The sequence below is a fragment of the Crocuta crocuta genome, unplaced genomic scaffold, assembly GCF_008692635.1.
Source record: "Crocuta crocuta isolate KB4526 unplaced genomic scaffold, BGI_CrCroc_1.0 scaffold41, whole genome shotgun sequence".
NCBI lineage: Eukaryota > Metazoa > Chordata > Mammalia > Carnivora > Hyaenidae > Crocuta > Crocuta crocuta.
Genome location: NW_027529428.1, coordinates 4,343,713 through 4,357,682, shown reverse-complemented (window position 1 = coordinate 4,357,682; position 13,970 = coordinate 4,343,713). Strand labels below are relative to the sequence as shown.

General features: G+C 34.0%; 1 protein-coding gene across 4 annotated transcripts in view; it reads left to right on the top strand.

The window, feature by feature from the left end:
• The window catches only part of VPS13A (vacuolar protein sorting 13 homolog A), a 228,674-nt gene that overhangs the window by 6,437 nt on the left and 208,267 nt on the right, over window positions 1-13,970 (top strand). For all 4 annotated transcript variants that reach the window (XR_013334008.1, XM_077759359.1, XM_077759360.1 and 1 more), the window contains exons 2-5: window positions 5,853-5,896; window positions 7,897-7,939; window positions 10,388-10,483; window positions 10,752-10,853. Coding sequence is in view for 3 of the 4 variants with exons in the window: in XM_077759359.1 (XP_077615485.1) it covers window positions 5,853-5,896; window positions 7,897-7,939; window positions 10,388-10,483; window positions 10,752-10,853 (285 nt within the window). In the remaining variant the exon portion in view is untranslated. The remainder of the gene's footprint in view (window positions 1-5,852; window positions 5,897-7,896; window positions 7,940-10,387; window positions 10,484-10,751; window positions 10,854-13,970) is intronic.

Genomic DNA, 13,970 nt, shown 5'->3' with positions numbered 1-13,970 from the left:
TTTTTGTCCCTTCCCCCCCCCCAAACCAAGAGTGTGTATTGGGTTTTGTAAACTGGTTTTTCTGTGTCTATTGATAATGATCATAAGATTTCTCTTCTTCAGCCTGTTGATGTAATGGATCACATTAATTATTTTTGAATGTTGAATGAGCCTTTCATACCTGGAATATATTCCACCTGGTTTTGGTGTATAATTATTTTGCATTGTTGGATTCAATTTGATACTTTGTTGAGGATTTTTGCATGTATGTTCATGGGAGATAGTGGCCTGTAGCTATTTTTTTTCTTTTTCTTTTTTCCTCTTGTAATGTGTTTATCTGGTTTTGGTGTTAGGGTAATGCTGACTTCATTAAGTGAGTTAAGAAGTGTTCCCTCTGGTTCTGTTTGCTAGAGGAGATCGTCAGGGTTTAGTATCATTTTTTCTTAAATGTTTGGTAGAACATTAGTGAAACCATCAGGGCATTATGATTTCAGTTTTGAAAGACTGTTAATTGTTGAATCAATGTCTTTAATAGATACAGGCTTATTTCAGTATCTTTTTATCTTGTGTGAGTTTTGCCAGAATATATTTTTTGAAGAATTGTTACAACTTTTGTGGGCATGTTTGTATTCCTTTATTATCCTTTTACTGTCCATAGAATCAGTAATGATGGCCCTTCCTTTCATTTGTGATACTGGTAATTTGTGTCTTTTCTTTCATAGTTAACCTGGCTAGAGAGTTTATCAATTTTATTGATCTTTTCAGAGAACCATCTTTTGGTTTCATTGGTTTTTCTCTTGATTTTTCTGTATTGAATTTCATTGATTTCTGCTCTAATTCTTATTTCTTTTCTTCTGCTTACTTAGGATTTAATTTGCTCTTCTATTTCTAGGTTCCTAAGGTGAAGCTAGGTTATTAGACCTTTCTTCTTTTCTAATAAATGCATTCAGTGGTATAAATTTCTTTCTAAGCCCTGCTTTTCCTGCATGTCATGTTTTGAGAGCTGTGTTTTCATTTGATTCAAGATACTTTTCAGTTTCTTTTGAGACTTCTTTGACTTCTGTGTTATTTTAAATTAGTATTTACCAAATCTTCAGGTATTTTGGGAGTTTCTAGCTTTTTTTTTGTTGCCGATTTCTAGTTAAGTCCATTGGTCTGAAAACAAATTATGTGTGACTTTTATTGCTTTAAATTTGTTAAGGTATGTTTTATGGCCCAGAATTTGGATTATTGTGGTGAATGTTCTGTATGAACTTGAAAAGAATATGTATTCTGGTATTGTTGAAAGAAATGTTCTATAAATTTTAATTAGATCTCTTTGCTTTTAATTTGTTTATGCCTTTAGGTTTAGAATGGGTTCCTTGCAGACATTATATTGTTGGGTTTTGTTTTTCTTCTCAACTGTGTCAAGTTTTCTTTTTTCATTGGTATATTCAGACCATTTATATTTAAAGTGATTATTGATATGGTTGGTTGATGGTTATCTATTATATTTGTAGCTCTTTTCTATTTTTTGCATGCATGTCTTTGCTTTTTAAAATCTTCCCCTCTTTTTCTGCCTCTTCTGGTTTTAATTGAGCATTTTCTATAATTACATTTTTTCCTCTCCTAATATATCAATTATACTTCTCAAATTTGTTATTTATCTTTTATTATTATTTTTTAGTGGGTGCTTTGGGATTGCAACGTGCATTTAAAACTAATCTAAGTCTAGGGCACCTGGGTGGCTCATTTGGTTAAACATCCAACTCTTGATTTTGGCTCAGATCATGATCTCATGGTTTGTGAGTTTGAGCCCCACATCTGGCTTCACACTGATAGCATGGAGCCTGGTTGATATTCTCTCCCTGTCTCTCTGCCACTCCCCTGCTCACTTGCTCTCTCATAATAAATCAGTAACGAACAACAAAAAAATGAAACTAATCAAAGTCAAATCAAATAAAGGTATATTGCTTCAGAGATAGTGGAGGCACATTAAAGAGTATTTTACTTCATTCCTTTCGCTTTATATAACATTGTTGTCATTTATTTCACTTATCCGTAAGCTGTACTTACCCAGTCGACTATTGCTATTATTATTATTATTAATGTTTTATTTACTTCGGGGGGGGAGGGGGAGGGAGAGACAGAGACAGAGATAGCGTGAGCAGGGGAGGGTCAGAGAGAGAAGGAGAGATGGAATCTGAAACGGGCTCCAGGCTCTGAGCTGGCTGTCAGCACAGAGCCTAATGTGGGGCTTGAACCCAGGAACCGTAAGATCATGACCTGAGCTGAAGTCTGATGCTCAACCGACTGAGCTACCCAGGTGCCCCTTATTATTATTATTTTGAACAGCTTTCCATTAGATCATTAATAAGAAAACTAAAAGGCTTAATTTTACCTTTATTCCTTTTCTAATGCTCTTATAGATCTAAGTTTCTGACCTATATTGTTTTCCTTCTCTGTGAAAACTTTAAAAATTTCTTGCAAGGGAGGTCTGGCAAAAAAAAAAAAAGCCATCAGTTTTTGTTTACCTAGAAAGTATTTCTCTTTTACATCTCCACCACTTAAAAAAAAAGTCGTGAAATACAACACAAAATTAATCATCTTAATGATATGTTTAGTTTCAGGTGTACCGTATATTGATTCAACAGTTCTGTACATTACTCAGTATTCATCCTAAGTGTAGCCACCATCTGTCATCCATTAGTATATTTGCAACATTATTGACTATATTCTCTTCGTTGTACTTTTCACTTCTGTGACTTATTTATTTTATAACTGGAGTCTTTACTTAATCACTGTCACTTATTTTGCCCATCCCCCCGACCGATCTCTCCTCTAGCAGTCATCAATTTGTTCGGTGTATTTGAATCTGTTTGTTTTTGTTTCATTGGTTTGTTTTTTAGGTTCCACATGTAAGTGACATCATGGTATTTGTCTTTCTCTCACTTATTTCACTTAGCACAATACCTTCTAGGTCCATCCATATTGTTGCAAATGGCAAGGTCTCATTCTTTTTTATGGCTGAGTAATATTTGCCGGTGTGTGTATGCATTCATCTACTGATGGATGCTTGGGTTGCTTCCATATGTTACCTATTGTAAATAATGCTGCAGTAAACAGAGATGCATATATCTTTTTGAATTAGTGTTTTTGTTTTTTGGGGGGGTAAAAATACGGTAGTGGAATTACTAGATCATATAGTATCTCTTTTTATAATTTTTTGAGGAACCTCCATATTCTTTTCCATAGCAGGTGCACCAGTTTACATTCCTACCAACAGTGCATGAGGGTTCTTTTTTCTCCACATTCTCACCAGTACTTGTTATTTCTTGTCTTTTTGATTTTAGCCTTTCTGACAGGTGGGAGGTTAATATCTCATTGTGGTTTTGATTTGCATTTCTCTGATGATGAGTGATGTTGAGCATCTTTTCCTGTGTCTGTTGGCCTTCTGGATGTCCTCTTTGAGGAAAAAAAAAGTGTCTTCAGGTCCTCTGCCATTTAAAATCAGATTATTAATAGTGTTTTTGCTGTTGAGTTGTATAAGTACCTCATAGAGTTTGGATATTAACCCTTTATTGGATATATCCTTTGAAAATTCTTTTTCCCATTCAGTAGGTTGTGTTTTTGTTTTGTTGTTGATGGTTTCCTTTACTGTGGGAAAGCTTTTTATTTTAATGTCCCTATAGTTTACTTTTGCTTTTGTTTCCTTGCCTTAGGACACAGACCTGGAACAATGTTTCTATGGTGATGTCAAAGAAACTACTGTCCCTGTTTTCTTGAGGGGTTTTATGGTTTCAGCTTGCACATTTAGGTCTTTAGTCTACTTTTGAGTTTTATGTATGCTGCAATAAAGTGGTCCAGTTTCATTTTTTTTCAGTAGCTCTCCAGTTTTCGTGTACAATCTGTTGAAGAGGCTGTCTTCTCTCCATTGTATATTCTTGTCTTCTTTGTCATAGATTAATTGACCATGTAATTGTGGGTTTCTTTCTGGGCTCTCTATTCTGCTCCACTGATCTATGTGTATATTTTTGTGTCGGTACCATACTGTTGTGATTACTACAACTTCATAGAATATCTTGAAATTTGGGATAATGATATCCCCAGATTTGTTCTTTCTCAAGATTGCTTCGGCTATTCAGGCTTTTCTCTGGTTCCATACACATTTAGGATTATTTATTTTAGTTCTTTGAAAAATGCTGTTAGTATTTTGATAGGGATTGTGTTGAACCTGTAGATTGCTTTTTGTAATGAGATTTTAATGATAGTGTTCCAATCCATGAACATGGAGTATTTTCCCATTTGTTAGTGTTTGCTTCAATTTGTTTCATCAGGATTTTACAGTTTTTCAGAGTATAGGTCTTTCATCTCTTTGGTTGGGTTTATTCCTAGGTATTTTACTATTTTTGGTGAATTGTAAGTAGAATTGTTTTCTTAATTTCTCTTCTTCATTATTACTGTGTAGAGATGCCATAAATTTCGTATCCTGCAACTTTACTGAATTCATTTATCAGTTCTAATAGTTTTTTTTTTTTCTGATGGAAACTTTAGGGTTTTCTATATACAGTATCATGTCCTTTCAAGTAGTGAAAGTTTTACTTCTTCCTTGCTAATTGCAGTGCCTTTTATTTCTTCTTCTTGTCTGAGTACTATGATTAAGACTTCCAGTACTATGTTGAATAAAAGTGGAGAGAGTGGAGATCACTGTTTTGTTCCTGGTTTTAGAGGAAAAGCTCTTAGTGTTTCACCACCGAGTATGATGTTAGTTAGTTGTGGGTTTTTGATACATGGCCGTTATTATGTTGAGGTATGCTCACTCTAAATATACTTTGTCTTATTGTTAATGGATGTTGCATTTTGTCAAAATGTTTTCTGCATTTACTGAGGTGATCATAGGGCTTTTTCCCCTTTTGTTAATGTGAGGTATCACATTGATTGATATGTAAGTATTAAACCACTCTTGCATCTGGAATGACTCCTACTCAATTGTAGTCAGTGATTTTTTTTTTTAATGTATTGTTGGATTTGGTTTACTAATATTTTGTTGAGGATCTCTGTATCTTTCATCATCAGTGATACTGGCTTTTGGTTTTCTCTTTTTGTAGTGTCTTTGTTTTTGGTGTTAGGGTATTGCTGGCCTGGTAGAATGACTTTGGAAGTTTTCCTTTCTTTTGGAATTTTTGGAATGGTTGTAGAATAGGTATTAACTCTTTAGATGTTTGGTAGAATTTACCTTTGAAGCCATCTGGTCTTGGACTTTTGCTTTTTGTGGATTTTTGTGGTTACTGATTCAATTTCCTTGCTAGTAATCAGTTTGTTCAAATTTTCTATTCATTTCTGATTTACTTTTGGAAGATTGTATGTTTTTAGGAATTTAGAGAATGAAGTATGTCTATTTATTTTTAGATGTTTTCATTTTTGAGAGAAAGAGCATGAGTGGGAGAGGGGCAGAGAGAGAGGGGGACAGAGGATCCAAAGTGGGCTGTGAGCTGACAGCAATGAGCCCGATGTGGGGCTCAAATTCACAAACCGTGAGCTCATGGTCTGAGCAGCAGTTGGATGCGCAACTGACTGAGCCACCTGGGTGCCCTGAGTATGCCTTTTATTTTTTTAATTTTTTAATTTTTAAAATTACTTATTTAAAAAGAGAGAGCAAGCAGGGGAGGTGCAGAGAGAGAGAGAGGGAGACAGAGAATCCAAGCACGATCCATGCTATTAGCACAGAGCCTGATGCAGGACTCAAGACTCACGAACAGTGAAATCATGACCTGAGCTGAAACCAAGAGTCAGATGCTTTTCTGAGCCATCTAGGTAACCCCCAAAGTATGCCTTTTTAAAATGAAAAATATTTTAATATTTTAATTTTATTTTTGAAATCTTTTTTTTTTTAGGAGCTGTGGCCTTGAAGAATCTTGAAATTAAAGAAAATGCTCTGGTAGGTTTTGAGTACAAAAAATTTGTAATGTCAGTACATTTAACTATATAGACTTTTTGATTTTCTTTGTCATTTTAAATTATTCAAGCTTGTGAAAATTTTTAAAAAATAATTTCTGCAAAATGTGTATTTTAACAAGTAGACTTTTAATCTCCCTTAAAAGCACAAACTGAGAGTGGTTTCCCAGTATTTAAAAATACTTCTAATTTTTTCTTTCTGTAGGACTTTCTTTTAAATGGTTAATTCATTTTTTAATAGTCTACAAATTTTAATACCATGGTTTTTCTTTTTTTTACTATAGAGTATTTTTTATTATAGAATTCGGTGGTACTAATTACATATTATACAGTCATTAAGCCATATCTTTTTTCTGTAACTTTTTCATTGGGTCAAAGGAATCCTGTAACCGTTAAGAAATGACTCCCCATTCTTGCTCTTTATAGACCCTGCTAACCTTTAATCTACATTCTGTTTCTATGAATTTGCTTGTGTACCTCATAAGTGGAATCCTGCTATGTCTGTCATACTGTGTTTGACACATTCACTTAGCATAATTCCTCTAAGGTTTGTCTATGTTGTTTGTATCAGAACAACATTTGATTTTGTAGCTGGGTAATATTCCAGTGTATCTTTATGCCATGTTTTGTTTTTCCATCAATACCTTGATAGACACTAGAGTTGTTTCTGCCTTTTGGCTCTTGGGAATAGTGCTGCTGTCACAGTGGCATACACATGTCTGTTCAGTTCCCTGTTTTCAGGCCCCATGGCTAAATGACTTCCAGTGGAATCGCTGGTTTTATGGTCATTTTATGCTTAATATTTTAAGAACTGCCATTCCATTTTCCATATTAGTTGAACCATTTTATATTCCTACTACCAAAGCATATAGTTTCCACTTTCTCCACATCCTTACTGACATTTATTAATTAAAAAAATATTTTTTTCATTTATCTTAAGTATATTCTGTTACCCAAGGTGGGGCTTGAGCTCATGACCCCAAGATCAGAGTCATATGCTCTACCAGCAGAGCCAGCTAGGCATTAGTTTTGATTTTCAGATTATACCCATCCTAGTAGAAAGTGGTATTTCATTTTCGTTCCTCTTAGCATTTCCCTCATGACTAGTGAGACTGAACATTTTTTCATGTGCTTTTTGGCCATTTGTATATGTTCTTTGGATATGTCTATTGAAAATAGTTGCTGACTTTTTACTTGTTTTTGTTTGCCTGTTTGAATTGTATTTATTTATTTTTGATATTTTCCTTTACCAGATACATGATTTGCAAAATTTACCCCCATTCTTTGTGTTGCCGTATGCCTCTGTTGGTAGTGTCCTTTGATGCACCAAACTTTTTAATCTTGGTGAAATTTTATCTGTTTTTTTTTTCCTTTTGTTGTTTGTGTCTTTGATGTGCTATCCAAGAAATCATTGGCAAATCTAATATCAAGATTTTACTGTATGTTTTCTTGTAAGGGTTTTGTAGTTTTAGTTCTTATGTTTAGGTCTTATGTCCATTTTGAATTTTTATAGATGGTTATAAGATAAGGGTTTAACTTTATTCCTTTGTGTGTGGATGTCCAGTTTTATCAGCACCACTTATGGAAAAGGTTGTCCTTTGTTCCGTTGGATGGGGAGAAATTCTTTTGAGGAGATTTTTTTGCAAAATGGAATTTTAACTTTCCTATAAGGACAAATCGATAGTGAAATTTCCTACCTTATTTTCCCCTCAGACAATATAAAAGTATGGTTTTGCTAAGAGTAATTTAGGTGGTCTGTATTACTGAAGAACTTTCCCCCTACTTATTTAAAAATGATCAGTCTCCCTGAATGTTATGTAGTTGAGAATAATATTATAATTAATTATTGAAGAATTTAAGTGTTGAAGGTAAAGAGAAGGTACAAGTTAACTTAAACCTCTTAAATAATTTTGGGAACAAAAAGTCTTCTGTTTTGTTGACCTGTATATATACTAATATTTTATGTATATATATGTTTTGTAGAGTCAACTGGATGTACCATTTAAAGTTAAAGTTGGTCATATAGGTAAGCTGTGCTTATTATTTGAATGTCCTTGCTGGACATGCAGTAAGAATGATATGCTTAGTATCTCTCTAATGTGATATTGTTAATGTTTCTGAGCACTAATTGAAAATCACGTATTTTCATCTAAATAGCTTAGTTGTGTAACTTAAAGATACCATGTGGTCCATATATCCTTTGTTTAAAAACTGTGAAATTATACATTTACTAGGTATTAAAAATGAGTTGAGAGCAGTGTGTTAAACCTCATAGCATAACTGTCTCTGTTTCTTAGGTTTCTGACTAGTTATTGCTGTCTTCTGATCATCGAGGTCTGTTGTAAGGAGTAGGGTCTGGGTTGCCCAGGCAATGTGACTTGGAATGAGTCAGAGACTTGGCTTCTGAGGTTGTCATACCTCGGTCCTAGCACCTGTCATTCTTTAATATCATTATTTATTTTTTTCTTCTACTAGACAATAAGTTTCTTAAGTCAATTTAATTTTTATTCTCACCACTTAGTACAATACCTGACATACAGTAGGGACACAATTTGTTGAGTGAAGCAAGTACACATTTCCAGATGTACACCATTATAACCAGTTTTATAGAAACGTATTTTCCCCTTGCTGTTCTTGGGTGGTGTTAATCTTACTGATCCTTCAGAGTTTCCTTCATTTGGCATTTAGAGTCATATATATAGTAAATATAAATATATGCCTACTTTAAAAGTGGTTGTATTTATGTGGAAGATTTTTGGAATTGCCTTTGTTTATCTTTCTGTGTATTTTCCAAATTTTCTAGAAGTCTGTGCTTTTAGAAATGAGAATTTCTGGTAATGAGAGGAAAAAGTTTTTTTTTAAGATTTAATAGTGAAAGTGCTACATTATTAACTTTGTGTGTATTTCTTTGATAACTTAATGCTGTTTTGTCACTTTTCTCTGTTCTTTTATTTACTTTTTTGAATTATTGTATGTGTGTGTGTGTGTGAACAATCTATCTGATACATTTGTAAATTGTATCAGATTTGTCAGAATTATTTTTTCTAATGTGTTTATTTCATTCTGCTTATATTTTGGACTGTACACAAATTTAAAATGGTCATTGTCTTCTCTGATTTTTTTTTAATGTCTTTTTTTGAGAGAATGTGAGTGGGAGTAGGGCAGAGAGGGGGACAGGATCCGAAGCAGGCCCTGCACTGACGGCAGCCTGCCCACTGTGGGGCTTGAACTCATGGACTATGAGATCATGACCTGAGCTGAAGTGGGACATTCCACCGACTCAGCCACCCAGGCGCCCCAGTCTTCTCTGATTTAAAATTTGGGAAGTCATCCCTCTTTAGAAGTCAGATAGTTTATTTCTTTTTCTCTGGATTGACGTTGTAAGATGAAATCATTTCCTCAGTTTGGGGTTTTTAAAAATTTTTCATTTTTTTAAAGTTTATTTGTTCATATTTTGAGAGTCAGCGAGCAAGCAGCGGAGGGGCAGAGAGGACCGAGAGAGAAAATTCTGAGTATGCTCCATGCTGTCAGTGTGCTGTTGGAGGCAGGGCTCCAACTCACAGACAGACTATGACCTGAGCCAAAATCAGGATTTGGATCCTTAACTAACTGGGCCACTCAGGCACTCCAGTTTGGGGTTTTTTTTAAACAAGAATTTTTGGGGTTTTGGGATAAATCTATGTAGAATTTTTTTTCCCCTTCTCCAGTTACTGGTTACTGCAGCCATTGTGTTGTTAATTTTCCCTTCCCAATCATGGCAACTATTTCTAAGTCAATAGACTCATGCTTTCTAAACAAATTTAAAGTATTTTAAAACAATTAGGGAAATTTTCTGAATATGCAAGACAAGAATCAGTATAATGAATACCTTATGTTTTTTTAGTTTAAGATCCATAATGCTTTAAAAATATTTTACAAAATGTTTTGTAAAACATTTTGAATGTTGGAATAGTTAGAATACTTTTCTAATCTTGTTCACAATCCTTGATTATTACCATAGAAATCTATGCATACATATACTTAGAGTGATAATCGTACAAACATACGTGTATATCATCTATATGTATGAAAAATACACCTTCAGTTTTATAATTTACTTCTTGACCATGTACTCTGAATACTTATTATAGTGATTTAGAGTAAGAATTGGGGAAATCAGAATTCTAATAGCAAGGATTGTTGGTTAATAGCAGAAGAGTATGGTTATGTTTGTGGTGCAGATTGCCATAAATAGAAACTTGTAAATTTTTAGAATAGCATTTAGTACATTTTCCAACAGTACTAATACAAATAATTTCAGATCACCACAACAAAGGCTTATTGCTTTGGGTTGTAAAATAGCATTCTGTAAAGTGACTCAGCTTGTCATTTTGCTGTCTATTCTACTACTACCTGACAGAAAACAGACTGGCAGTAAATACAGGTTGAATGAATAATATTTTTGTCCTTTTTTTTTAAAAAAAAATACATGTAGGTAATCTTAATCTTACAATTCCATGGAAAAACCTCTACACTCAACCAGTTGAAGCTGTCCTGGGAGACATTTATTTACTCATAGTGCCTTCTTCTAGTAAGTCAAATTTTAAACATTATAACTTAAAGTACTTTTATTTGTGGATGTAAAAATCTTTATATCTGATAATTATATTCAAAATACTTTTGGTGAATATTTTGAGATAGTTTTATATTTAAAGTAGCATTTGGGAAATCAAATTAAATTGGTTTTTACTCTAAATTTTTGCAGACTTAGAATTAGTGATTATTTTTCAAGGGTATGTTTTGGAATGAGTATCCTTAAACTTTAGGCAGTTAAATATTCTTTTTTGTGCTTCCTGTAGAAATAAAATACGATCCTGTAAAAGAAGAAAAACAACTCTTGGAAGCAAAGCAATATGAACTTAAACGAATAGAAGAAGCAAAGCAAAAAGTAGCTGATCAAGGTAAAGGAAACAGTAAATAGGCATGGTAATAAGGAAAGGAGAGAAGACCTAAATATTTTTCACATGTGAATATTATTTTTCTCTGGAGGCTTTGAAATTATTTAACAAACATGAGAGAAACCTATTACATGAGGAATTTTAATGTGGTTTGCATATTTTTATCATGTTAGAGAAATTTTACTTACAGAAACTTTGACAAATAATATACCTAGCTTGTAAGGGTAAGATTAGTTTTTAACTAGAATAATTAATTTCATCAAGTATGTTTTCTTAGTTTTCTAGCTTTTTAATTTTTAAAATTTTTACTATTTTTTTTTCAATGTTTATTTATTTTTGAGAGAGAGAGAGAGAGAGAGAGAGAGAGACAGACAGACAGAGTGAGACCAGGAAAGGGGCAGAGAGAGAGGGAATAATAGAATCTGAAGCAGGCTCTGGGCTCTGAGCTGTCAGCACAGAGCCTGATGTGGGGCTTGAATTCACAAACTATGAGATCATGACCTCAGCTGAAGTCCAACGCTTAACTGACTGCCTTCACATTTTTATTTTTTTTAATGTTTATTTTTGAGGGACAGAGAAAGGGAGAGAGAGGGAGGGTCAGAGACAGGAAGACAGAGGACCCGAAACAGGTTCTGTGCTGACAGAACCTGATGCAGGGCTTGATCTCACAAATAGCAAGATCATGATGTGAGCCGAAGTCAGATGCTTATCAATCAGTCGACTGAGCCACCCAGGTGGCCTGGTTTTCTAGCATTTTTTTTTTTTTAATTCCCCTTATATCAGTTCTTAACCTTTTGGGGATACTTAGTTGTTTGATATAATTATGTTCTCCCAAATCTTTTTGGTTACTCTCTGGTTCATATCCTTTCCTATTCAGCCTAAGCCAAATAGTTCATTATTTCAACCCTTTCTTTTCTCAGTGGAAGAGCTGTCTTGGAGAAATATAATTCCTTTCTTCTTGTGTGGTGGTGACTAACACCAGGTATTTTTTGTACTCTGTTCTCTTTAGTGAAACTTTCTCCTTAGCCTGTAAATACACGGTAGCTGGTCTTATCTTCAAACATAAAATGCTCTTCATAACCTGGTTATCACTTCTGTTCCTCTGTCTTTTGTTTAATAGCTAAGCATCTTAAAAATATATATATACCTACACCACTATCCTTGCCTTGCATTTATTTTTTTTTCTGATAAAAAATAAAACCCACTAATAAACATTTTACCTTTTGACAAAGAGGTAAAAATGCTGAAGGAGATTTCACACAATTTCCGGAGACACTTCTTGTAATTATATTTTCTTCTCTCTCTGAGTTCTGTCGTACCCTTTGTAGTTGTTTATCTCTATCCCCAGTCTTCTTTTTTTACTTTAATATTTTTTTATTGTAGCATACATATGACAAAGTTTACCATCTTAACCATTTTTAAGTGTACCGTTCACTGGTATTAAATAGGTTTAGAATGTTGTACAGCTATTACTACCATCCATTTCATATCTTTTCTTTTTGTAAAATTGAAACTTAATAGCCATTAAACTACCCATCCACCTCCCTCACTTACAACCCCTGGCACCCACAGCTGTACTTTCTTGTCTCTGTAATTTTGACTACTTTGAAGTACTCTGAGTACAATTATACAATGTGTCTCTTTCTAACTGGCTTATTTCACTTAGCATCATGTCTCCAAGATCTGTCAGTGTTGTAGCCTATGTCACAATTTTCCTTTTAAGGCTGAATAATATTCCATTTTTTGTATATACCACACTTTTCTTGTCCATTCACCCATCTATGGACACTTGGGTCATTTCTGTGCTTTACTGTCATGAATAATGCTGCTCGGAACATGGGAGCACAGATATTCCTTTGAGACGGTGTTTTCAGTTCTTTTGGGTATATACACACAAGTGCAGTTTCTGGATTGTAGGTAATTGTACTATATTTTTAACTTTTGAGGAATCACCATACTGTTTTCGACAGGGACTTTTACAATTCTACATTTTCACCATCATGGCCCGAACGTTCTGATTTCTTCACATCCTTGCAAACGGTTGTTGTTGTATCTTTTTTTCATAGTAGCATCCTAATGGGGATGAAATGTTATCTCATGCAGTTTTGATTTGCATTTCCCTAAAGATTAGCATTTTAATGTCTTTTCATGTGTTTATAAGCCATTTGTAGATCTTCCTTGGAGAAATGCTTATTTGAGTCTTTTGCCCATCCTTTAATTGGGTTGTCTTTGGTTGTTGCTTGGTGCTAGGAGTTCTTTATGTATTCTTGATGTTAATCCTTTACTAAATACATGATTTGCAAATTTTCTCCCATTCTTTTTGTACTATTCTATTAGTTTCCATGAAGCCCATTTTGTCATCTTTTGTTACTTGTGCCTTGGCGTCATACACAGAAATCATCGTGAAATCATCAATTCTGATGTCATGCAGCTTTTGTCCTATGTTTTCTTCTAAGAGTTTTATAGTTTTAGGTCTTAAATTTAAATCCATTTTGAGTTAGTTTTTTTATATGTTCTTAGGTAAGGAGGAGCTAACTTCATTCTCTTGTAGATACCTAGATACCCAGTTTTCCCAGCGTTATTTATTAAAACTATTGTCCATTTCTGATCGAATAGTCTTGGCCCCTTACCAAAACTCATTTGACTATCTGTGCAGGGGTTTATTCTGAGTGCTGTATTCTGTTTCATTCGTCTGTGTGTCTGTCTTTATGGCAGTACCACACTGTTTTGATTACTGTAGTTGTGTTGTAAATTTTGAAATATGGAAGTATAAGTGTTTCAGCTTTGTTCTTTTCAAGATTGTTTTTCCTCTGTCAGAGTTCTTTGAGTTTCCTTATGAATTTAAGGATGTGTTTTTCTCTTTCTGCAAAAAGGATAATTGGGATTGCTTTGAATCTGTAGATTGCTGGGGGCAGTATGGACATGCTAACAGTGTTTCCCAATCCATGAACTTGGGTGTGTTTCCATTTATTTATGTCTTTTAAAATATCTTTTTAAAAGTGTACAAGTCTTTTACCTCCTTATGTTAATCCCTGTTATTTTATTCTTTGTGATGCTGTTGTAAAAGGAATTGTTTTTGTAGTTTCCTGCGTAGATTCTTCATTGTTAGGGAATAGAGAT